Source organism: Periplaneta americana, chromosome 2 (assembly GCF_040183065.1).
Source record: "Periplaneta americana isolate PAMFEO1 chromosome 2, P.americana_PAMFEO1_priV1, whole genome shotgun sequence".
In the NCBI taxonomy this organism is placed as follows: Eukaryota; Metazoa; Arthropoda; class Insecta; order Blattodea; family Blattidae; genus Periplaneta; species Periplaneta americana.
Window position 1 is genome coordinate 145,760,940 of NC_091118.1, and position 26,941 is coordinate 145,787,880.

At 33.3% G+C, this 26,941-nt stretch overlaps 1 protein-coding gene across 1 annotated transcript; it reads right to left on the minus strand.

Annotated features, from left to right (window-relative positions):
* Positions 1-762: 762 nt before the first annotated feature.
* LOC138694646 (cytochrome P450 4g15-like) lies at positions 763-22,500 on the minus strand. Its single transcript, XM_069818582.1, has 12 exons — positions 22,234-22,500; positions 18,309-18,415; positions 17,418-17,508; positions 16,190-16,372; positions 14,814-14,880; positions 12,609-12,735; positions 9,988-10,129; positions 9,173-9,282; positions 8,409-8,477; positions 4,900-5,068; positions 2,732-2,917; positions 763-1,296 (listed from the first exon to the last, which is right to left on the minus strand). The coding sequence occupies exons 1-12, from the start codon at positions 22,439-22,441 to the stop codon at positions 1,115-1,117; spliced, it is 1,641 nt and encodes a 546-aa protein (XP_069674683.1). The 5' UTR covers positions 22,442-22,500; the 3' UTR covers positions 763-1,114.
* Between the last annotated feature and the right edge of the window lie 4,441 nt (positions 22,501-26,941).

Below are 26,941 nucleotides of genomic sequence, written 5' to 3' on the forward strand. Positions count from 1 at the left end.
CATAGGCTATAGGCTAAAAGAGTCTCCCACGAAATCGTTAAGAAATTTAGCTCAACAGGCAAATATATGCAAGACATCAGCTTGGAAAGCGACGAAATTGTTCAAACTAAAGCCTTATAAGACAGCAGTTAATTATAAATTGAATGAAACGGGCCATGTGTTCGTAGTTCAGTTCTATCGATAGAGACAAAATCCAGCATCTGTCTAGAAATAATTGAAAAATATATATAAATTTGCATTGGAGAGGATGGTCGACAGTTTCAGTAGTACTTATTATGGGGTAAGCCAATAAATTACACCTCTAATGTAATTTATAAGTCGTAAGATTTCATTACTGAATCTCGACGTGATAAATCACCGCTAAGCGGGCTGTTACTTGTCCATGTCACTTTTCACACGGCACCATACTAAGCGAAACCTGTTTCCAGGCATACACCTGTTGTTATACGATAAGAGAATTTAAATTCTGCAGAAATTGGAACGTATTCTTAAATTAAAAATGCAATAGGCTTATTTTGAAAACATGAAAGTAGACTACAGGTAACTAAAATTTTCCAATTTACTATAAATTTCTTTCCATATTTCATGAAATTGACTTTTCTCTTGAAAAGCATTTCCACCGCTAAATGTGTAAATGGATATCATATTTAATTCACATGAAATCTTAATATAAGTAACTTAAATTCACGAATTAATCATGACACTCGCATCTTTTCAGTCAGATTGCATTTAGAATTGCTCATTTATGAATAAATTCAGAAGTAATAGTAAAACTTTATTACATATCGTATACATGCTCAAAAATTAAATAACCTTGTTTTTACATTTTCTGTCTTTCACTTCACATTTCAAGAGCTGCATTTTCGAAGAGCAGATAAAACAGTACATTCGTGAATGAAAGGGTTAGTAGGATAGATAATACATAAGCGTGACCAACACATCTAATATATGCCTCTGAATAAATAGTACATATAAGTAGCCTCCCTTCATATCACATAAATTAGTTGTCAAAGACGTATTAAGACTTCTCTGCAAGAGCGTCATATTTATCACCCAGTCAAAATAAAAATATTGGTACAATATTTGATGAAGGAAAAAATTGAACATTTCGTGCTTAGGAGGTAGTTAAGAGAGTCTTTCTACGTGGCTCCAGTCTGATCATGAAACCATCAGCCCTCTTTAGAATGATGTCTCCCTGGAGGCGGAAGTCTTCTTCTCCAACTTGGGAGTAGACTTTGAAGTTCCTAAGGATTGTTGATAGTAAGATCTTAAGCTTCAGGAGAGCATACTTTCGCCCTGAAAGGAAAATATTGAAAATACGTTTTGAAACATAAGTATCATATTCATTAATCAGGTAAAATAATACAATGAAGAGAATTCAATATATCTGTGAAACAATTAACGATAATCGTGAGACAAAATGAGGAAGTAAGTACCGTATTTACTCCAATCTAATGCGCACTTTTTCAGCTGAATCTAGCCTCCAAAATCGGGGTGCGCATTAGAATCTATGGCGCACTAGATTCGTATGCTCACTCGAATATTCTGCTTTTCGTTCTGCGTGTGCTTCGGCTCTGTTCGGGTTATCCCGTTGCTCGTCGTTCCTCAATGTTTCTTACTTCGAGCGCTTTCGTATTCTTCTAGGCATTATTGTTAATACTGGTAAAAACTTCAAAAAGTAAGTTGTACTTGATCAGAAGATTGAAGACAAAAAGCGAAGGATATCGTATGAAGCAAGTTTCAAACGCTGCGCATCACATTCGTCAGTAAACATTTTTTTTTAATTTCAAGCCTTTAAAAATTGAGGTGCGTATTAGATTCGATGGCGCATTAGATTCGAGTAAATACGGTATATCGAAGTTAAGTTACTGTACATTAATGTGAAGGTCACATCACAACAAAATGGAAGCCACAAAAATAAAATTAAAGCTGTAAGAAATCCTAAACAAAAACAAAAAACTTAAAAACGAAAATGTTACAAATAAATCAGTATTAATATGATTTTGTTTCTTCATAGGATCATAGTGAATACAATGGCCAATCTATGAGGAATTTTCCAATAAAATTATCCCTTTTAAGATTAAATAAAAATAATGTGGAGAATCATAATCTTTTGTCCCTACGTTACTTAGTATAAGCTCTTAAACGCATAAAATATAAATTTTAAAGCTATCATTTTCTGCTATTATAGATGAGGCACATCCTCACTAATATATCCAGTAGGATATTTCGATTAGAATTTAAATAATAATATTATATTTCTTTCATTTTATTACCTTTTCTTTTTAAAGTTAAGTGGAGTATGGGGAAATTTATTCAATAAATCAGAATTGAAGTGTAGATATTTATCCAAACATACATTTCGCCTTGCATTATTCTTACTCGTTACACCACTGAAATGAAAAGCATGACTTTTTCCTCATCGCGACTACTCTGCACAGCAGCGCATGGCACGCAAAAAATGTGGTTTGGCGATGTCTGCTCTAAGGAAAGTTTTATCAATTTCCTCATCTCTCTTACATTTACGAACTTAATCGGAAAAATTAACAATTAAATTACAGCTGAAGCAATGGTTAAAAAAATTATCGGGGAAACACAAAGACAAACATGGATACTTTATCACATTACATTTTTTCGTCTTACTCCCACACAATCTTATTTTTGAATAAGCGTTCCATTTGCTATGATACGTTTACAGTTCACTATAAGATGCTGTCGTTATTTCACTTACCAACACAACTCCTAGGACCGGCACTAAATGGAATAAAGGAATAGAAGTGTCTCTCTGCTGCTTTCTCCGGAAGATGGTTGTCAGGGTTGAATACATCAGGATTTTCCCAGTGTTCCTCTGAACGGTGAGTTCTCAAAGTCGCAACAATAATTGTGCTTCCCTTTGGTACAATGTGGTCACTTGAAACTGTTAATAAATACAGAATACAAGAAAGTAATCTTTCGTAACATTCTTCGCAGTTTTTTTCTATAAACAATAGTATGTACTGCTGTGGTTTGAAGTTTATTTTATTATAGAATCTACAGGCTTAATCATATTATTTCCCAGAAACTAGAATATATACACAAAAACACTGAAAATAAATTGAATGTACTTACTGAGAAAAAGGTAAAATATCAAGCCCCAAAAGCATCAAAATTAAAGGGAGCTGGTGTCGAATAACCATGACGTACGAAAGGCATCGAGCCATGTTGTGCATTAACTGGGGGCAATATTTCAACTACAAAAGGAGTTAGATAGAGTAAAAAAGAATGGAATGATAATCTGAAAACTTATCTTAATGAAGAAACGAATTATTGCAGGAAGATAAGCATAAGGATTCTGCTGTAATTGTAATTCTTACGTATACCAATTCAACAAGTGGAACTGTTGTGTAGTACAGGGCTGAGCACCAAGAGCGAATTCTACTCTCTCACGGGGAGCCATATGACTTCTCTTCAACTCCTTTCTTCCCCGCCGAACACCGCGCAGCTTTGATGCTGTTACGGATGAATGAATATTAAGCGTCCCCGTGTAGAGTCTGGATTCGCTCCCGTGCCCAGCCCTGGTGTAGTACGTAATATGAATATGAATTATTATTATTATTATTATTATTATTATTACGCCTACTAGTACACCATAATATATAAATAGGCCTATATACAGAATTTTTCGTAACACACAGGATACACTTCTAAAATGCATTTAAGGTCTAATAGTAATAATAATAATAATAATAATAATAATAATAATAATAATAATAATAATAGTAATAATAATAATAAAAATTGCAAACCATCGTTCTTAACCTCTTCGTCCGTTAAAAATTAAATTCTTGGAGTCTGTAAAATTCTTTGAAAAGCTTGGAGCCATATTCATTATAATTTTTGCAAAAATTAATCGTCAAATGTTTACTACTTGTCTGCTACTCCGTTAACTATTCTGTTCATTTCTGGATGTAATTCCCAGAACATCGATTACTATTGGTTCCACTTATTTTTTGTAATGTGAAGCCTATATTCGACGTATGCTATTAGAAAAAATTAAAGGATTTTGTGTAACAGAAATTCGACTTCAGTTGCCATTGGAATGCTTGCGTCATTTCCGATAAATTGAACAATGTGAACGAGTCTATTCCTTACACAAGGGGAGTTCATATATCACCTTCTGGAAGAATATATTATAATCAAAGGGCGGTTGCAATATAATTAAAAAATAATATTATATAATTTACAAATTACTGAGACAGACTTTTTGTTGTGGGAAATGAATGCTCCGAATTTTAAAGAATACGACAGAAACATTCACGCGTAGCAGGAAGTCCTGATTTTTCGATTAGCAAAACGTGAGGTCAACACTCGGCGAAAGCATGACGAACTGTATGATGACAATCCATTTTCACGTCACTATAAGCTATACAGACTCTTTAAGTACAGTGTTGCCATTTTATTGCAAGTATTTCTTTTTTCTGATCCTAACGCACGGCAGGCTGAAATCCTCTTGTGTTGTCGGCGGTTTTGGTGATGATAAGAGGATATTTGGCGAGACGAGTGCAAGGATTCGCCTTTGAATTATCTGGCGTTTGCATTTGGATTGTTTAACATTCACCTTTGAGTTACCTGACATTCACATTTGGAATAATAATAATAATAATAATAATAATAATAATAATAATAATAATATTAAATTTATTTATTCTGGTGGTGTTAAGGTCATCAGGCCTTCTCTTCCACGCCACCATTAGGGGAAAACCTCGGAAAATATCCAACCATGTTAATCAGTCCAAACGAAATTCAAACCCGCGCCCGAGTCTAGCTTCAGTTCTAGAGTCCAATTCGCTATCGTCTGAGCTACGCCAGTTATCTATTTTAAACTTTTCTTCTATAGGATGAAGACAAATCTTATCTTACCTAGTCTGATATCCTCCTGTAATTTTCTGGCAATGATGGGTACTGGAGGGTACATACGAAGAGTCTCCAGTAGGCATCTTTCAAGTAACTTCATTTCCAATGTGTCAGCAAAGGTTGCTGGCCGGTCAGAATCACCGAATATATTTTGCATTTCTTGGTAACACATTTCCTAAAATTTCAGAAGAATGTGTTTATTTAACATACATTCTTATAATGTGATATTTGTGTTTGTTAACTTTTTTATTTTATTACGTTAGAATTTCTTTATTAACCGTTAAGTTATATATAAAAAGATAAACTCCATAAAAGTCATTGCTTAAGTTAGCTTATGTTCACCTTCAATGCTTTAAAGAAATGTCTCATACTTTTATATATTTTACTTTATACAGACGAAACAGTAATACAGAACAATGAAGGTGATTAGGGATGAATTTTATGCTATTTGAATTATCTATAGTAAAAACCATGAAATTAAAATTTCTTATAAAAATATAATAAGAAGCAATACTAGTAAAATAAAAATTCTTAGTCTATAACAAGGTTCTTTATTATTAATTACTAGGAAGATGGAATATGAATTTGGGAAAATATAAAGACAAGACAAACCTATATGAAAATACATAAGTTGTAATGCAGAAGCAAGAATGCCATAGCGGTGCTAACGTTACAATAATTTATACCATGTATATCACAGTGAAAGTTGGGTCCATACTCAAAGATATAAGTACAAAATAGGACACATTTCTAATTCCGCTGTATGTTCCATCCACGAAAGCTCTACTTACGACCACACATTAACTAATGATTTCTTTGCACTGGATACATTTTTTATAGAATGAGGATATGATTAAGGTTTTACATTTCATTTTCACTAAATTCGAATGAAAACCTGGACAACCAAAAATGGTATTTGAAGACCATATTTTCGTAACGTGACTTGTTAATGCTAAATGTGTGAAGTGTGGTAAGCACGATAATCCCCCCAGCCGTTACAGTGGCTTACGAAACCAGATTTCGCTACTCATTTTTAGCTCCCTAAATTAATCACGATGCTGAAGTAGGCACCGGTCCCATACAATGGCCGAAATACCATTAATTTCTTTTTACTCATGAGCAGGCTTCGGCCTAGGGACACAGAGTAACCAGTATGAGGTTTAGAGTACACGGAGTATAAATGACGTCATGCCCCGTGTGCAGTCACCCGACTGCAACAGGTGGGTCCGTAATGTGCTTTACCGTTGTGTGTAGGCCAATTGCTGCTTGGCTGCGGTACGTGTAACAGACTTCGGCGTAGGGACACCTGATTGAAGGTTACAACTCACGTTAATACTTTAATGGTAGTCATTTATTATTTACACTAGGAATGTACTGTATATACTGCATCTGTACAGGGTGAAATATATACTGTGGCGGACTGTTTACATGTTGAGACACGAAGTATCGGCGGTCTTCATCTCCCGCTCCACTCAACCAACAGAACACTATCGTCCGTGCGTTCTGAACTTCATGCGTTTCTGTGCCCAGGACCGAAGCTTGCTCATGAGGTCTCGAAACAGCGCTTATTCCGTAACACTATTTCAAAGCATGACGCCTTAGACCACTTAGCTATGACGCAGGAAAAGTCCTTTTCTCCTTTTAATTAAATTAAATGTTTATTGCCTACGTTTTCACAAATAGTTTCTGATTCTACGAACAGAATAACTTTTTACAAGGACATAATCCACGTTCAATAATATTTAACACTATTTTATATCATCCTCGTTAACGTGCCTCTGTAACCTGAAGTCATCTACTAAAAGCTACGTGAGGTAACCAATCATAAACCTTGCATCAGCAACTAATCATATTTATCGGCATTAGAATCTGAAAAATCGGATGAGCGCCAATGAATTTCATCTGTGAATTTAATAACTGTTCTGATGAACACTGATCAATTCCTGCTGAATATAAGAACGACTGATGAAAGTGCAGTGTCATATATGAGTTAAGAAAGGTGTCTGCACAAGATGTAGAGATTAAAGAAAAGAAAAGAACTGCACAAGAGAAAATCGAATAAGAATTGAAGCCATAAGAAATTAATTAAAAATGAAGACACCGGGTAAAACGCTTCATGACCACTTTCGGTGAAAAAGAAGCCGATACTGTCATCTAGTTACTTAGCATTGAATATTATCACGTGCCTAAAACACGAAACAGAAAAACAAACCCAGTCGTACGAAAAGCAGCTATGAAAGTTAGCCGCCTAGGGGAAGATGCTTCATGTCCTTGTAATATCGGGGATTATCTCAACACCAAAGACATGTGACATGATGCGTTGTTACCGCTATGTCTTCAAATGTGTGTATGTGTATCTAATGCCTACCCACTTCACTTGAGTGATTCGGGTTGTATGTTTTCAAATTGTATATTAAAAGAAGTATGTAGAATGATGACAAACCAGTTTTCCACTAAACCCAATAGAAACTTCGACGTCTTGGACGAAAAGGAACATATTATGAAGCACAATACGCCGTGTGCTGTGTATAATCATTTATAACTAAGCGCACCTTTAGCCGAACAGCTAGAGCATCGGCTTTCTATGCTGGTAACTCAGGTTTGAATCCTGGCGAGTTCAATTGAAATTTATACTTGTCAAAGACGTTGTTGGTAAGTTGTCGCGGGGTGACTCCCGTTTCCCATACCGGCATTCCACCATTGCTACATTAATCGCCACAATCATCATATTGTGTCACGTAGTTCTCCTCCCATAGTGTACCAAAGGCAACACCTTCTTGGCGACTGAAAGAACTACAAGTTTCGGCGCGTCGCCCTGTAGATGGGGACGCTTGAGTGAATGATGGAAGTCAAATGCCAGCCATTAGTTAAAAAAAAAACATTTATGAATTTTGTTGTAGGAGATTCCGATTGATAATTCTGATATATACCGAGGGTATGGTATCTGTAGCATTTTATGAAAATACCATACCGTGTCCTCCCATGTCAAAGGCAACAATGGTAACAATAATCAAAGCAATCATACAATTAATTTGCGGCCTAAACATGATGCTACTCTACACCTAGATGGAGAATGAAGGTCGATTACAGGCTGGACATCTGCCGTGTCACTGGGAGTGCACATATCGAAAATGTTTGAATATAACATAAAATTCAAGAGTTTCTGTATCAGACATCAGTTCTTTTTCATTAAATTATGGTTACTTTGAAGTACGTGTTTTCTTATTACGTAAACCCGCAAGCCGGACAAATAAATACCTAAAAGTACAAAGCACAGACGAAGAGGACAAAGAATATATATTTTTGAATTGGAGTTTATATTTAATTTGACTATATTTCGTGCTGAAATTGAAAATAATCATGCTACTTTGTCATAAACGGCTGCATAACAAGAAAGTGATTTATAAAAACTAAGTATATTATTTTACCATGAATGTAAATACCCTTAGATATTCAATATACGAGTATGTAGAACACTTAACTTGTGTCTTAACCTATTTCTGATGTATACTCACCTGGTATTTTTGGTGGATACCCATCATACAAAGGAAAAAGCTGCTGCCAGCAGCAGTTGTGTCGTGACCCTGCAATAATCAATGTTTAATATTTAATTATCAGCTATTTTCTGAAAAAAAAAAAATAGAAACATAATCCTTACTTCGCCTCGATAATCTAGCTCTAGCAGTTATTATGTCCGACAGAGGGCAATGAAATCGTAAAGTATATGAAAATTTTCAAATTTACTATTTCATGTAAAAATACAGTGCATACATTTTATCCTTCCACCTCGCGGGAAGTACAGTGGAAGCAGCAGTGCTTAGCGCAGCTGTCCTCCACATGCGAGCGTGGAAAGATAAAATGTATGCACCTCGCGGGAAGTACAGTGGAAGCAGCAGTGCTTAGCGCAGCTGTCCTCCACATGCGAGCTTGGAAAGATAAAATGTATGCACTATATTTTAGCATTTAGAAAGTATAATTTTATTCTAAGTATACTTCAAAAAAGGACCTTAATTTCCTATTACGGTATCACATGAGAAAATTTTGCAGAGGTTACGTAACTCTTCTCAGTTATAAACCATTATTTTTTTAGATTTAATCAGACTTTTAAGAATTGCACGTGGCACAATAGCAACCTTTCTTTTACCTCAATCATTTTGGGTAACTGTTTCCATATCTCTAATATTCCTCTCTTATTGTAATATATGTTAAAGAAGTTTATTGAAATGTATCATACAATGCTATTTTGGCACAGAATTACTTCAAATGTATGATAAGTTACCTCAAACATAATTGTGTCAACCTCTTCCTTAATTTCGTCATCAGTAAGCACAACACCATCTTGTGAAGTTTCAATCATGAGATCCAAGAAAGCCATTCGCTTCTTCTGGCCTACAAGTGAAATATTTAATTACTCTTTGTTTCAGTATGATCTAATGTATTCATAATAGATCTAGTACATGTGATTAATATTGTACTGAACATTCGATGGCTTGAAGCACAGATGTTGTATATCTATTTTTAGTAAAAATTGAAATATGGTGATATACTGATAGTACGAGGCTAAATCTTCGTGCTGCACAGGTATTATATTGTATTGTATGGGGAATTATTAATATAGCAATTAGATTTTGCTGCATTATTTCCATAAGATATATGCAACAGGAAACATTGCTTTCAAGGTTTCCCATAGTTAGAAAAGTGGACAAAATATTTGTGCTCTAAGCCATGGATGCGATGTATATTGAAATTTTATCTTGAAATGTTTAAGATATACTATTGAAGACTGAGGCTTGGAAAAAATTTCAGTTCACTATCAAATTGTTCAAATTTCTTTTGCATGTTTCGTTATATTCAGTTAAATTCAGACAAAAACTAGGCTAAATATTACTTGATAACCACCCCAAAATCTTCCGGTATATATTTGGTAACTTGATTTTAGCTTGCATATTTAATTAATTATAATAATATAAATTATGAAACTAGAAACATATTGATTACTCATCAATATAACAATTGTTAGTGTCTGTTTAAATATCACATTACGGTAAGTGAAATTATGCTTAATATTTAGATTAGAGCAATTGTTTTACATACCGACATCATTCTCATCCTGCTCATCTAGATCATCCCTCAATCCTTTGTTAGCTGTTAGCACATTTTTGTCTTCTACCGAAACGGAGGAGTCGATGTATTTCTTATTTCCCTTTTTGATTTCCTCCTTCTTCCTCTTAATGACCTGAAATTATTATACGTATAGTGAGACGGAGAAAACATTAATTATTTGTGTTTAACATAACTCTTTTCCTAATAAATAGATGAAATGCTAAATGAAAATATTAAATTACATTTTATTGAACAGTATACAATGTTATTATTAGAGCATTTCAAAAGTCTTTTTTTTTCCTACAACTGTGCTTCGGTCAATTCATACGAATCTAATCGCCTCTGTTTAGAAACGATAATAAATTGGTGCAGATGGCGACAGACTATGGCCTTAGACACATATTTTATATAATTAATAAATACTCAGCATGTTCGTTTATAATGTCAATACCTAAAAATATTCTGAAATTATTGAGGGAGTCCAGTGAAAAAAGTGGACAAGCCACAAATCCTGATCTGTAGAATATTTCATTATTTCACTGGGATTTTTACCTTTCATCTGAGCCCAAGACTAAATACGAGTAATATGATAAGAACCGGAGATAGATATATTCCAAGAATTGGTACAAACGGTTTTTCGAAATTTTCGTAATTTAATATCTGCCGAAATTACATTACTAGAAAAAATATGCCCGAAAAATAGAAAAATAAAAAATGGAGATAGCAATACGAAATCTTGATAGTTTGAAGTGGAATGGCTCTTGTGCTGGGGTAGGAAAATGAAACAAGACAGCTTTAGTCCACATAATAATAATAGTAATAATAATAATAATAATAATAATAATAATAATAATAATGGTGACAGTAATACCAATTACAAATATAAAGACTTCTGTGATATTCTTTTCATTTTTCTGAATTTCAAAGTATGTCATATTAGTGTTTAATCAGCTGCAGAAGAAGCCTTCAAAATGGGTTTAATTAATAAAGTAGTTCCTTTGGGAGATTTAGAAAAAATATTAATAAAATATAAGACTATAATAAATAGAAATATAAATAATAATATATGAAATGAATGTTATTTATGTAACAGAATTATTTTTATTACATTTCAAAACTTACGATTAACTCGAAAAATTTAGGCAATGGAAACATTTCGAAAACAAATTTTAAATCACCGCGATGGTTTCTATGAGAATCCGCAGTTCTAACAGGCAACAGTTTAGCCACTCTGCATACTGACGTCCGCCAAAGGAAACTACCCTTTGTTTAACTAGCCGTAACAATGAAACTGGTAAGGATTTTGAATAGCAACCATTTTTAAAACTAATTTTCATTCTTTCTCAACATTTCTCTCGCTTTGACCCTCATTTAAAATGAAAAATAAAAAAGTTTGCTGCTTACCAATATTAACTTTTGTTAAAAATGAGAGATTATTTTATTTTGTATGTTTCTTTTATTTCAATAACAATTTTTAAATGTGAATGTATTTTAATCATTTTGTAATAGTGTAGATGTGAATGCTGTATCGTTTATATAAAGCCTTTTTATCTTGATAAGTTAGATAACATTACTTTAAATTATTTTGCTTCATTGCAATCTACTATATTTATGAGAATAAAAATGTAGGCTGTGTTAGAAATTCGAACATATTATAGTATAAAATAAATCATGAATTTAACAGCATGTGTTAATGTAAAAAGATGCACGTTAAATTATTTGATTATCTGTTACACCACATGGTAAGCCTAGACGATAGACAATCCCCACAAACTTAGACTTCCGTGTAACTATTCAAGCGTTCATAGAGAAAACAAATCGCCTGTAAGTACCTATTAACTAACCTAAAAACATGATATTTTTATGTCTAAAAGTAACTTCGAAGATTGAGAATTTTTTTATATAATGTGGTTCAGTATGCTATACTCGATTATCTCTAAAAATATTTGCACTTATACCCCTCCCTTCCTGCACATCCACAAGGTCATCATCAAGGAGCGAGTTACTCCCCAAGGCATAGATGAACGATGTAGCCTATGTCTGTTGTTGACATTGAGTATTATTCTTTTGTTTTGTCAACAAATGAACACAGCCGTGTATTAAAGTAAATTCAATATTTTGAGAGACAGCATTGTAGAACTGTTCAATTTTAATGTGCAGTAGCCTATGTTTTTCTCCTGGATATGAAGGCTTGTTATGCAAACTTTAATAAATATCGGTCAAAGTGTGTAGATTTGTATAGAGAACATACATACATACATACATACATACATACATACATACATACATACATACATACATATACATATACATATACATACTACATTCACTTTTATGTATTAGATTATGAACCATTATGTTTCAGTGTATTGTTAATCAACTGCGTATAGTTACCCTGACATAACATTGTAACGCAGGGCTTTGATATTTGGAGATGATGATGATGATGATGATGATGATGATGATGATGATGATGATGATGATGATGACGATGATGATGACGACAGCAATGATTATGATCATGAGAATAACCGAAAGTTGTCCGAAGATTTTTAACAAAAGGTGGTGTGAAATATTTTATAATATACTTTATAGAAAATGTCGCTACTTGCCTTCTTGGTTAGGCCATGAATGATACCCAGAAGATTGTCTTGTTGCTTTCCGTACTTTGTGAGACCGAAGAGCCAATCTGGACGAAGCCAAATCTTTGATTGTCTCAAGTGAAGGATATTGCACATCCTGGAAATATGGAGTTTTAAGTAGCATGAAACTAAATTAATATTTTGTTATGAAGAACTCGCAGTTAAAAATAGCTCCTAAGGAAGTAATTTTGCTGTAATTCTTCAGCTCCATTGGTGATGTATGTATTTATTTACACTGCAAGTGGGCAAGCACCCGGTGGCAGTGGTATACACAATATAAACAATACACAATAAAATGATAAGCAATACACAATAAAATAATATGATACTCAGTACTACAACATTTCCAATAACTAATGATCTATGCACTCACGCAAACAATACAGTAACGGTAATGCCTTTTTTTTTTACTTTAACTGGCTAGATCTTTAATATAGTGCATACAGTTTATCTTTCCGCAATTTCAAAACCATCTTAGAAAAGATAGATTTTTTTTTAGCACTTTCACAATAATTTCAGATTGTAAAAGACTGCCCGTTCCGCGGTTTATCTCACGTGTTCTAGACTCATAACCGAGCTCTGAGTGCGGGCAGCTTGTGGGCAGCTGCGCGGTGTATTGTCTCTTCCACCCTACTTCCACGAGCGTGGAAAGATAAAATGTATGCACTGAATAAACTAGTTATAAAGAATCATAGAAGTCACATCATGTGTTCACGTTCGGAAATCGTCGTCCTCGAAGTAGTTACCAATCTAGCAATTGCATCCGAGGTTCAAACAACATTTGGGAGGGAATTAAAAATTAGGGTCTTGCGTTGTAGAATTACATTATGTAAATGAACACTTTCCCTGATGCAGCTCATCAGGCAAAATTTGTCCGTTATTTCTAGCCCACGTTGAAGTTTCGATGTTGATTAACTTCTATCTTTGAAACCCTCATTAAATAAAATAATATCATTATCTTCATACAAAGATTAGACCTGATCCGGCTTAAATCGTTGCCACCACCTTGAAATAAAGTACTACTAGGCATTAAAAATATTATTATTGTACTTATTCATGTAAACATTGTCTCAAAGGACAAATAAGTACGTAGAAGACAAATCATTTTTGCACTGCACTTGTTATTCCTTTGCGCCAACGCAATATTGTTCGTTTTCAGTAGAGCTTACTTACTTGCATAAAAATAAAACCTTTCTCTAAGTAACAAATATAATTATAGAAATCTATACTTCTTGGTTAACTGTTATATGTACAGAACAAAGAATTCCACTTATTAATGCTACGCACCTTTTTAACAATATTACAGAAAGTTGTAATAACGGTAGATTAGAGATCACAATATACTTTTTACTGCGAATTTTCCATCAATTCGTCTTTAAGACTAGAAGTAATAATGCGTATTTCAGAATGCAGATCCCTGTTGTAAATTTTCTCCTAAATACCTTAAAGTTCGCCACTATATCAGTGAAGCAGAAAAATGGCTATGCCGCTGTCATCATGTTATGTTGATGAACATATTTATAAACAGATATTCTCATGTGAGACGATTATATGTTGCCATATTTTTTTGTGGTATATTTTACTACAGAGTGGACGAGACGAAACGCTGCCTCTCAACAGAAGATCTAGAGCTCCTTCCAAACTATAATCGTAATTTGCGGCAAGATAAATTCAAACCAAAAACTCCTCACCCTATTATTGTAAAAGCTAGAATTTCTTCTGTTACTACATTCATGCATGCTTCAAATCTCTTCAGCACATTCCCGGACAATTTTTGTGTTTTCATTATGACTTACGCTGCATATTTCTTGTTGGATGATTTTATTTATCCTAGAGCAAATCCTGTTGGACTTCACGAGTTTTGTACAATTTTAACAATTTTGTGGCAAGTTTTAAACATGCCTTACCAGCTGAGTAAATCGGCATAATGATTTTTGAGGGTTTTTTTCTAATCGCAAACCTATTTTGTTCACGTTAACTCTCTTCTTGAATGGAAAACGTCGTAAAAGGGAGCATATGAAAACTATAAAACCAAGACCAATTATTTATATTTTATTGTGTAGGTTATTAATTTCTCTGAAAAAAATTCATGTATTATCTAATTTAACCAGTTTTGTATATATGTATACCTTCTAATTCAGTCATGCTTTCCTTAATTACGTTAAATATACCTACTTCATCACAGCCATGGCGTAGTCATATCCACTTTCTTGCGTCTTTTTGTTCACACCCATTGCAGTTTCTAGAATGAAGAAGTTGAGATTTTCACACATAATACTCAAAGTAAAGATAAGCGGGAAACGACTTGGAAAATACAGAGGAAATACATAATAAGTAGGTAGGACTAAACATTACTTATAAACTGTGCAAGGATGTTGAATTTCCATACTTTTATTATCTAAGAAATTGTAGAAGATGAATGATAACATCAAGCAGCAGGCATTTACCTCTAGGAGAGTATACTGTATAGGAATATGGACAAATGAGAAATAGAATATGTGAGTTTTTTATAAAGTCAATAACAACAACAACAACAACAATAATAATAATAATAATAATAATAATAATAATAATAATAATAATAATAATAATAATAATAATAATAATACCTAATATACAAATGTGTTGTTTTTCCAGAAGATTTTTAAATTTAACTTATTTCAATTCATTATTTTTTTTATTACTTACTCCCATTAACAGCTTTTTCAATATTTTTCTTTAATTATTTTACAATTTTCATCTTCCTAAATGTACATTATGTTCAACGCATTTTCCCATTTCTTATTTTATGTAATATTATTGCACTCATATTCAGCTAATTGGAACTCTTGTACACCAATTCAAAATTCCCTTTCAAATATCCTTTCCTACACAGACAAAAATTGTGAAAAACATACAAAAACATAGCTGCCAAACTGCAAGAAACAAAAAATAGATTTTAAATACAGAGTGTATTATTTGATGCTAGTACTTAAGCAATTTTCCTTATTTGCTTTAACGAAGACAAGTCAGACACGTCACATATTATACGATAGTGCGGTATAGATTGGTAACGTGTACGCCACAATTTAAATATAAGTGGCCACACTTTAAAAATAAGTGTGTACTATGAATTGTATGTCATTTATTCAAGTCTGCTTCACAGAGAGCTTTACCTGAAAGCTAGATTTGCATAACTGTATGTTATGTTTGAAAACTAATGAAGAATTCCCCAATCATCTCTGATAATAGTAGGCCTAATTCAGTTAAAATATTATTGAAATATAAGTGTTAAGCTATTTAGAGCTGTTTTTGTGCTCTGCGTTTCGTATTCAAACCTGATAATTTGTATTTAATATTTTCTTCACAGTATCTAATCTGTGTATGACGTTACAAGAATGGTTTCTACCTGATGAGTTTTAGAAGGTTTCATTGTACATTATCCTCTTTTCTTACATTATGCAATTCATTATAATAGAGTGATTAATACAGATTAGACCTATATCTTACTGTAACGAACAAGACATTATTACTTTAGTGTCACTGTAAAGTCAAAACGTAAAATGACTTACCCAACAGAATTTCCACTGTACATTCACTCATGTAGTCATGGCAGTCAAATGGTTTGCTGTTCTCTTTATACATTTTCTCACAAACAGCACGGCTGTTTGCATTAAACAGGTCAACGAAAGACTTCAGCACGTTCAAGTGGAATGTGGGAGCTATCAGCTTGCGATGGGTCTTCCATTTCTGGCCTGAAATAGAACAAACGGATATTTAAGAAATATTGTGGTCTAAATGAACAGAACAATATACATTTGACATGTGTAATTTTATTCTAAAGTAATAAATAGAGTACCTCGGAATATAGATCAAAAGGCTCGAAATAATAGAATATAATATATCTTCATTAATATCAACTTGGATAAATAATTTATAAACTCTGTAGTAGACTGGTGTAGAGTTAAATCAAGTTTTAATTGTATCTTGTGTTGTACCTAGGTAATGATATTAAAATGATTTTCTGACAGCTTAAGGCAGAATGCTAGCGTATTATTCTACGAACTATCTGAAGAGGAATAGATAAGAATTCTATTTTAAAAATCAATTGGACCGGATAAAACGAAGATGGAATGTAATCTGGTGTGACTTATGTGAAATGGAAATTATGGAGCTTCTGACGTGCAATTTCTTGCCAAAACACTTTACGAAAATTCAGGATGAATACCCAATTTCTGAAAGTGTAACAACTGTAAACGTATTTTTAAGTCCGAATCTATCTTAGTTAAATTCATTATTAAAGTGTTACAGAATTTACTTTGTTTTTTTAGCGGTATCCTGTGCTTCTTTAAAACAATTTTATTATGAAAAATAACAACTCCTGTTTGGACTGAAGATTATCAGAAAATTGTGTGTGACTTTTTGTAGAATAGAAATTGTGAAAATTTTAATGTATAATTTGTTGCCAACACAAATTACGAAAATTCAACTGAATAACCAATTTTTTAATGTATAACAGGTGTAAACGTGAACTGACCTTGGGAGGAAAAGGGGAGATATATCAGAATTCAACTAGAAGAGATAAATCGAAGAGAGAACATAACAGGGTGTGGTTTTTGTAGAATGGAAAGTATGGAACTTCTAGTGAAAAATCTGTCGCTAAAATATTACAAAAATACACGTTCTAATAAGACGAGAAATATTATGTCCAGAAATGTTCCCTGCAGATACTGAAAAATAGCCTCAATAAAACAGAATTTCTGTTCCCAATATACTATATTAAATCCATCTGATTCTAACCTGAGCTGATAAGAAGTCCTTCTCCGAGCCATGGCTTAAAGAATCGGTATTCCTCAGATTTGTCAAGATGTACACTGCTGCCCAGGATAATCTGAAAAATAAAGGGCAAGTTTTGGAATAGTATTATTCATTCATTCATTCATTCATTTATTTTATTCCATAGATCTTACATGAGCAATGAAGCTTTAAGATGTGGAACATGTCAACATTTTACAATATTACAATTACAATTTTTACAAATTTTTATAGTTTTACAATTTAGTAATTTTCTACAATTTTTACAATGTTGTACAATTTTTTTTTACATTTTGGCGAGATGTAGTGAGATGAAATGAGGTCCGAGGATTCGCCAAAATATTACCCGGCATTTGCCTTTTCGGTGGGGGAAACCTCGGAAAAACCCAACCAGGTAATCAAATCAAAGGGGGTAATCAATCAAAGGTGTTGATGCCAAGGATTCGCCATAGACTGAAGATGCCACACTAGAATGGCGAAAACGTTAACATTTTTAAAATACAATGTAAATTTATAATTGCATAATTCGCATTAAATATAAGACATGATTGAACAGCATTCTCTTTGAATTTATTACTTGTCTTATTGGAACCTTTGAAAAATGAACTCAAAATAGGATAAATTATTTGTTGAACTTATTAGAGTTCGATATTTCATTTTAATATTTTATTTGTTTTATTCTGTCATAAATATGGTGGAATGTATAATACTTAATCTTGCATAATAATAATAATAATAATAATAATAATAATAATAATAATAATAATAATAATAATAATAATAATAATATAGTATTAACAACAATGTAGTAATAACAATAATATTATTAATAATATAATTAGTTCCGTCGAATAATTTCGAAAAACTCATTCTTACCTCAATATCTCTAGGATCTGAGATGAATACTAGTAGTTTCTGGAAAATCCAAGCTCTAACGGTGCGTTTGTACTTCATAGCATAACGAATGAAGCGTTCAGTGACCTCTGAAGAGAAAATTGAAAGATTAAGTGTTGGTAAGGCTCGTAATGTGTACAACTTAATAATATTATTTCACATGGTGCATAAGTTCATAGCGTTTTTGTTTCGCGTGTTGGTACTCCGGTTGCTATGGGTTTATTTATCGATTGTCATTTTTTATTTGAAGTTTAATTGTTGTGCTTGAGTTTACATATTGAAGTTTTCAATTTTTCAGATAGTGAGTGGAGCCGTGGACGCTAGAAAATGGAGTGTCAAGCGGAGAAAGTGGAACATTTCCGACATATTCTTCTTTTTGAGTTCTAGGCCTATAGAGGGGCGAAAGCAGCGGAGGTAGCCAGAAACATTTGCGCCATGCATGGGGTCAATGCTATCGGAGGGAGCACGGCATGAAAATGGTTTTCTCGTTTTAACGAGGGTCGTTTTGACATTAGTGACACTCCACGTTCAGGAAGACCTTCAGGATTTGATGAAGACCCTTTAAACACATCAATCCACAATGATTCACATCAGTGTAACCGAGAACTGGCAAATGTGATGAACAGTGACCAATCCACCATCGGTGAGACATTTGCATTCAGTGGACAAGGTTAAAAAATTAGGTGCATGGGTACCGCATGCTCTAAGCCAAAACCACAAAAATCAGCGGGTGGCCATATGTGCATCTTTGCTTGCTCGTCATCGATTGGCTCGTGAACAATATCGAACATTCCTATCCAATATCGTTACTGGCGACGAGAAATTGTGTTTTTATGCTAACATAAGGAAAAGAAAGAATGGTTGAGCCCGAACAAAAAGGCAACTCCCCGTACCCATCGACAAAAGATGTTATGCATCTGGTGGAACTGCTTCCCACAGGTGTAACCATCACTACTGACATTTATTGCCACCAATTGAGACGTCTTGCACACGCAATCCAAGAAAAACGACCAACAAAACTGCATGAAGTGATGCTACTCCACGATAACGCCGGTCCTACCTCTGCTAACCTGACACAAAACACTATCCAGGTGTTGGGTTGGGAAGTCATTCCGCACCTAACTTATTTACGTGATCTTGCGCCCTCAGATTTTCACCTTTTCCACTCTCTATTGAACAACCTTCAAGGAACTTCCTTATCCCGGATGAAAATGCGCTTCGAACATGGTTTGACGATTTCTTTAACTCAAAACCACGCGATTTCTATAGATGTGGAATTGAAAAACTACTCCAGCGTTGGCAGACTATTGTAAATAATGAAGGAGAATATATTGTTTATAATTAACTTCTCTCTTATGTGTATCTGATTTGTTTAATAAACTTATGAAAAAAGCTATGAACTTATGCACTAACCTAATATATTTGGCCTACATAATTCTTTATTTAAATATTTTGGGAAACAATTATTGTAAAATAATAACAAATATAATAATTTAACTTTAGATTGCATATTATAAGTTATATCTGATTGAAAAATATAATTTTAGGTAATTATTTATTTTCTGTATTTCTTTTTGCTCCATTTTAAGATACTTGTTCCAAAATAATACACTTTTCTTTAAATTAGTTTCAGTTTTCTATTACAAATTCAACAATGTCTAGAATTTTCCATACAATATCTGAAAAATATTTAAATATTACATGAAACTATACATAAACACAAAATTATTAACTTGTTTACGTAATACTTCAAGGTTTAATATTATTAAATTTGTTATTACAAGTAAAGAAGTAATTTTATGGGAAATCAGAAATATACCGATAAAGTAATATTTGAATAGAAATACAATCGCATCTCGTAAATAATATAATCACAATTAACAGTGAACACAACGAAGGAAATGATTTTAAGTATAGAATCATGGAAGCTTGAAGACTTCAAATGTCGAATATTCTTATGAAATTTTAATAGTGAAGAAAGATTTATATAAAGCCCATGAGGGTTATAATTCTACTGCAAATAAAACATTTTAGAAGGGTTGGTTCTTCCATTAACTCCGTTATCTACTACAAATAGCGAACAATTTTCATTTCTGCGATGGGGTGTTCGTATAGAAAGACAAAATGGAACGAAGACAAACTCTCACTAGGGCGAGATATGTGCGGTTAATTTAATTGTTTAACCACTATGTTAGCTGCAAGTCTTCCTTTTGTATTGTAAGCATCCGATATATATCCTTCATCTTCATTTCTCTACCATGAATAGCTATAATTGGATATTTTTATATTTTTTCAAAATTTTGAAAAAGTTTTTTTCTACAGCAAAAAAAAATGTTTGTGTGTGATGTTTACATTATATTATAATTATCGTCGTCGTCATCATCATCATCATCGTCATCATCATCGCTTATACTTTAATTCTTTCTGTTATTAGGAGAAGGTGCTCATGAATGAAAATAAAAAAAAAATTGAAATCTAAATCATAAATAGTAATTTAAAATAGATCTGTTTCATATAAATAGGAATTCCCTTCGTATAAAATTTGAACAAAAATAACGTATTGATGATGTTTTAAGAGACAAACACATAACCATTCAGGGACATTTTTTCCGAATTCAGTATTACAATTTATTTTTCCCAATGTAGCTACTTTCTTCCGAAATGCAAAAATCTGAAATAAAATTTCCGAATGTAATTATTCCGAAACCAAATTTTCGAATAGTTGGTTGGTTAGTTATTGGGATTTTTCTCACTCGAGGAGGATGATATCCCGTTGTCCATTGCAATCAACATGAAGCAACAATACGTAAAAAGCATCGGACGAACAATGTAAGTGAAGCTTTTCACAATCGCTTTCAAGTGGTTGTTGGTAAACATCATCCCAATTCTACACAATTTTGTCTGAATTCCAGAAGGAGGAAAGAGACATCGATGCATGATCCAAAAATTTCTTATGATCGTGCTGTACCAGGGGAGACAAAAAACAGTGGACGAATCTGCAGGCGAGGAATGCGGGAATTGTAGCACAGTACCAAACGTACAAAGATGACCAGAAGAGGCGCATAGACTATCTTCGCACACTTGGACATCAATTCAACCTGTAAAGACACTTATGCAATTACATGTCTGAAATATATCTTTTGCATTCTGTAAAAATTATCATATTTTCCGAAATAAATCTTTTGTATTTCGTAAAAATTGTCATATTTTCGAAATCGTATTCGGAACAGAAAATAATAGCATTCGAAAAATTGACTTCGGAAAATCGTATTCGGGAAAATGGAATTCGGAACTGAAAATAATAGCATTCGAAGAAGTGACTTCGGAAAAATGGAATTCGGAATTAAATAGCGTTTGGAACTTTGGCATTCGGTAGAATGTTTTCGGAAAAATGGGCCCCTTCCACATATAACTTAATGAAGGAGGAGTTCTGGAAATAAAAGTAAAATAAACGAAGTATGAAAATAAGAAATGAGAGGATAATATAATAGATTTTAAAATATGTAAAGAATTTGATTTTATTTACATTTAAGACACACGCTATATCTCACTTTTTGTTAAAATTAACATAATTACTCAAGTTTTCCTGAAATATCGGATATAATTCTTACTGAAACAAAACTGCAGAAAATTCTACAACTTTGTAATACAGTCCTAGCAATATGCATATAGCATCTTCATCTGCATGCAGTAAACAGAAATTGAACACAAGTTCTATTGTTTGTATAGCCTATGATACTTGCGACTTTCCCGTACCTTGTTTCGCATTTCTTGTTATATCGTATGTATTTTATTAGCCTCGTTGCTCTTTAGTACACAAATCCACGTGTTCACATTAAGCCGTTTTCAAAGTCTACTAGCACACTTACTGGTACATCCAATTACTTTCAGGTAACACCGAACTCACCATTGGAAGTTCCAAGAAAGTCCAACGCATTTCCTATAATCGGGTATCCGCTGGGTCCAGGGAGTGATTCTCCTAATTCCACAAATCTTCTTCTCTGTATTTTCCAGTAGACAATGTACAGGATCACTGCAGGTAAAAGAAGAACGAAAAAGGTATTGGTTGCCAATATGGAGGAGGGCTCCGTTACCACGTCGGTAGCCACCGTCATTTTGCTGATATTCTTCTGTCACTCCACTGAACCCAACTCCGGACTGGATCGCTAATTCGGCCTTCACTTCTTATATAGCAATCAATATAACAATGTATGAATAATTCAGGCGTGTGGAATCGTTACAAGTCTGTCAGGCACCTGATAATGTGTAACATCATTATGCATTATATGTAGATAAAGCTCAGGACGTATCGCATAATTCGTGATTCCGTAAATTGCGTATATGGACACCTATATTAAATACAGTAGAACCCCGATTATCCGTTAACTTATTATTCGTTTGGAGGATTATCCGACTGTCTTTCTCTTGTATTTTTCTTTGCTGCAGAAAAAATACGAGGTACTGCACATTTATTATATTATATTATATTATATTATATTATATTATATTATATTATATTATATTACATTATATTATATATTATATTACATTACATTATATTATATATTACATTATATTATATTATATTATATTATATTATATTATATTATATTATATTATATTATATTATATTATATTATATTATATTATATTATATTATATTATATTATACTAGCCGTACCCGTGCTCTCCGCTGCACCTTTTAGAAATAAATATAAAGTAATTACATAATTAAAATAGGACGTTTGATCCAGGGAACATTCGTGTTTGATAGAAGGATAAATCGTTTAATATGTTACTTAATTTAAATTGTATTTAAATAATTACAATGCGGTCATCTTGGTCCAGAGAGCTATCATTTGGTGCAATGACAATTCCTTTAACATGTTTCTTAATTGTTATTACAAGCAACCATAGTTTCATGAAGATTGACATATCATTTAGTTTTAATGTGTATACTTTATATTACTTGCTATATGTTTCAGAAGTTACTGTAATAACATTGTAGAATTATGTCCATCTAGAGAAACTACACTTTCCAATGGTGAAATAATAATTAAACAATTCATTAGCTTCCGATATTACTTCATACAAACACAGAAACCTTCTCTTAGGCTATGTTTAATAGCTTTCGATTGTTGTTGTCCAAGGCCCCTTATAGACGAAATCATTTTTTTTATTTCAGTACAGCGCCGTAGATGGCGTTGTTATTGTAATTTTGAAACTCATTTATCTCATTAAATATCAGTCCTATCAAAATGTTGTATAGAATAAAACTTATCAGAAATTATTTTTAAAGAAGCTTTTGTTGTGTACTGTTTTTCATGAAAATCAATAATAAGCGAGATATTTTGATTTATTTAATTCAGGCCCCCTTATAACCCTCCTTTTAAATAAAGTATTTTGAATGCCATATACCCTAAAATCTAATTTATTCCAATTTTCATATAAATCGGTTCAGCCATTATGGCGTGAAAATGTAACAAACATCCAGACAGACAGACAGACATACAGTACAAACAAAAATTAAAAAAAAAAAAGCGATTTTCGGTTTCAGGATGGTTAATTATACATGTTAACACCAATTATTTTTTGGAAAATCGAAAATTACCAGGAAAATTTTGGCTACAGATTTATTATTAGTATAGATTATATTATATTATATTATATTATATTATATTATATTATATTATATTATATTATATTATATTATATTATATTATATTATATTATATTATATTATATTATATTAGAGTGTTATTACAAACCTTCACTCTTACGCATTATGATCTACTGTTCGAGTGGCCATACTGTCTAACATCTATGCAAAATGTTCTCCGCGGGTGTCAAAAGAAAACGTGTTATGCTATGAAAAGATTGCAAATAATTGAGTGGTTTGGGACAAGAGAAACTGTGGGTCATCTCGCATCAGAATGCGAGATTGAAGTTACAAATTTATGCGATTGAATAAAATACAAGTATAAAATGTCTAAAGTAGTCTATGTAAATCTACAACTTCCATTATTCGTACCTTTCCACAGACAACCATCATAAAGAGTTTCTTTGACCCTTAAAAAGCCGTCGCTGGCAACGAGACTTTTAATTAGTGTACAGTAGTGGCAAAAAAACCGGACTGACCCTTGTAGCTGATTTCAGAGTCTTGTTCACTCAGAGCACGATAGACTAGTAACTAAGTCTTTCGTGGTTCGAATCCTGCCTGGGAAGGAAACTTTTATTTGTTCCTTATTCAAATTTATTCCCAATACTTTTCGGTTGCAGCGATATTTTACTACTTAATTAACTTGTTATTCCCAAAACATGAATTTTACCAGCAATCGAAAAGTACTGGAAATAAATTTGAATAAGGAACAAAAAAAGTTTCGAACCACGAAAGTCTTAGTTACCAGTCTATCGTGCTCTGGAGTCAACAAGGTTCTGAAATCAGCTACAAGGGTCGGTCCGGTTTTTTTTGCCACTACTGTATTAAAACAAAAGACCACGGAGGAAATTACTATAATCTGTAGTATGCACATAATTTATGGAAATCCTTCAAGGTACGGATTATCCGATTTTTTCAATTAACCGTTCAATCGACCCCATTTATTACCATGGATAACAGAGACTCTACTGTAGAGGCAAATCCGTTAACATTCTTTTAATTTAAATTGGCATTGTTGCATCTCATCGAAGATTTCAAAGAATAATTAAAACGAATAGTGGTCGGGAATTTTACACGCGGCGAAAATTATGATTTGAAGACAGGGACGTGCGTTCCACTTTCTATATGAAAGTTTTCTCAAAACTTGGAGCAGAAATATGGGAGGTAAAAAAGAAGGAAAAGTAGAAGGTTCTGTCTAATGAGACGGATTTTTAGAAGATATTGTAGAAGGTTAATAATGGATAGAGTACAAAATAAAGCACTAAGATAAATTATTGAAGCAGATTTGTCATAGATGAAATAGAGAGAAGTAACAATTAATTTGGTGTGGACACACAGCTAGAATGGATGAATCAAAATGGTCTAAGAAGATTTTAGAATTTGGAATAAGTATTATGTCTTTCTCATGTTAAATTTTACTGTACTTGGTTAACATGTTTCACCCTGCTATTGGCTTTCTTCAGAATTGGTTGTTGTTGGTCTTGGCGCATTTTGTTTTGTTCCCTGAGGGGGGGTGTTTGTGTAGTGTAATGTGTGAAGATCAACAACAACAACCAGTTCTGAAGAAGTTCAATAGCAGGCCGAAACATGTTAACCAGGTACAGTAACATTTAACACGAGAAAGACGTAAAATTTAACACGAGAAAGACATATAATAAATATTCCCTAAGTGATATAGTGTTAAAAGTTGTGTAATCAAGATGTACACTATCTACCAAAAAGTAATTGGGCACCCAAGATTTTACGTGATATATGCCATGTTTCGGCGGCTACTATGCAGTGGTATGCAGACAATAATGTTGGACTGGCCTGCACAGAGTCCTGATCTCAATCACATTGAGCATCTTTGGAGCGAATTGGACCGGTGATTGAGGTCTCGGGAGATGCGGCCAACTTCCATTGTCCAACTGAGTGCCATGTTGCAAGAGGAATGGCGACGCATTCCAGTGGATATCCTACGCAAACTAGTGGAGAACATGCCTGACAGGGTGGCTGCTGTTATAGCAACAAGAGGTGATACCACGAGATTCTAAAGAGGCAAAAACAGTGCCCAATTACTTTTTGGTAGGTAATGTATAAGATTTTAGAGTGTATACCACCGAAGATAGAAACGGGGACGACCAAGACAGCATTGAGGAAGCCATGCAGCAAAGGGGCGTACGAAATAAGACTACTTGGATAAAGTGAATTTGGAAATTGGGAGTGAAGAAAGGGGAGTTATAGCATTTATGAAAATACAGTCCAGCATATACATGGTGTTAATTAGGACAACATCGCAATATTTTACTGAGAGAGAGTTCGTAGATGGATAGTTTTGAGACAAGGAATGCATTATCACCGACGTAATATTATATCTATGGCAGAGGACATTAAATTAATTGCAATTGCGGAGCTTGTTTCCAAAAGGTACCTATTCCAATAATTTTCGAGAAATGAGTTACATGTAGCAGCGCATACCTATTAGGTTTAGGAATCTGAAGACGAAAGAATTTTCGTCAAAAAGTAGCTAATCCCATGTATAGAGGTCGCCTAAATTTACATTTTACTGCAAAACATATCATATCCGCTTCAGCTTTCACAGCATAAAGTACCAACTCCTCTTTCAATGAAATGTCTGTGTACTATTACGTCATGAATGCAGCCAGCCAATGCATAGATTAAAATATTCATTTTCTTAAATTTTCAGCAATGGCTGCCTTGTGCGAGGTGTGTTATTCTGTGTAACATTTTTGTGCTTCTTCTTATTCTCTCTATGTTTTTTTAGTTGGTTATTTAACGACGCTGTATCAACTACTATGTTATTTAGCGTCGATGAGATTGGTGATCGCGACATGGTATTTGGCGAGATGAAGCCGGAGATTCGCCATAGATTACCTGGCATTCACATTACGGTTGGGGAAAACCTCGGAAAAACCTCAATCAGGTAATCAGCCCAAGCGGAGATCGAACCCGCGCC

Bases quoted from the DNA above. Each gene is read 5' to 3' on its own strand.
- LOC138694646 (XM_069818582.1), bottom strand. From the start codon at position 22,441: ATGACGGTGGCTACCGACGTGGTAACGGAGCCCTCCTCCATATTGGCA. The intron at 18,416-22,233 runs GTGAGTTCGGTG...TTTTCTCTTCAG, and splicing joins CTTTCTTGGAACTTCCAATG to AGGTCACTGAACGCTTCATT. The intron at 9,283-9,987 runs GTATGTAAAACA...TTTCACTTGTAG, and splicing joins GCAGGATGAGAATGATGTCG to GCCAGAAGAAGCGAATGGCT.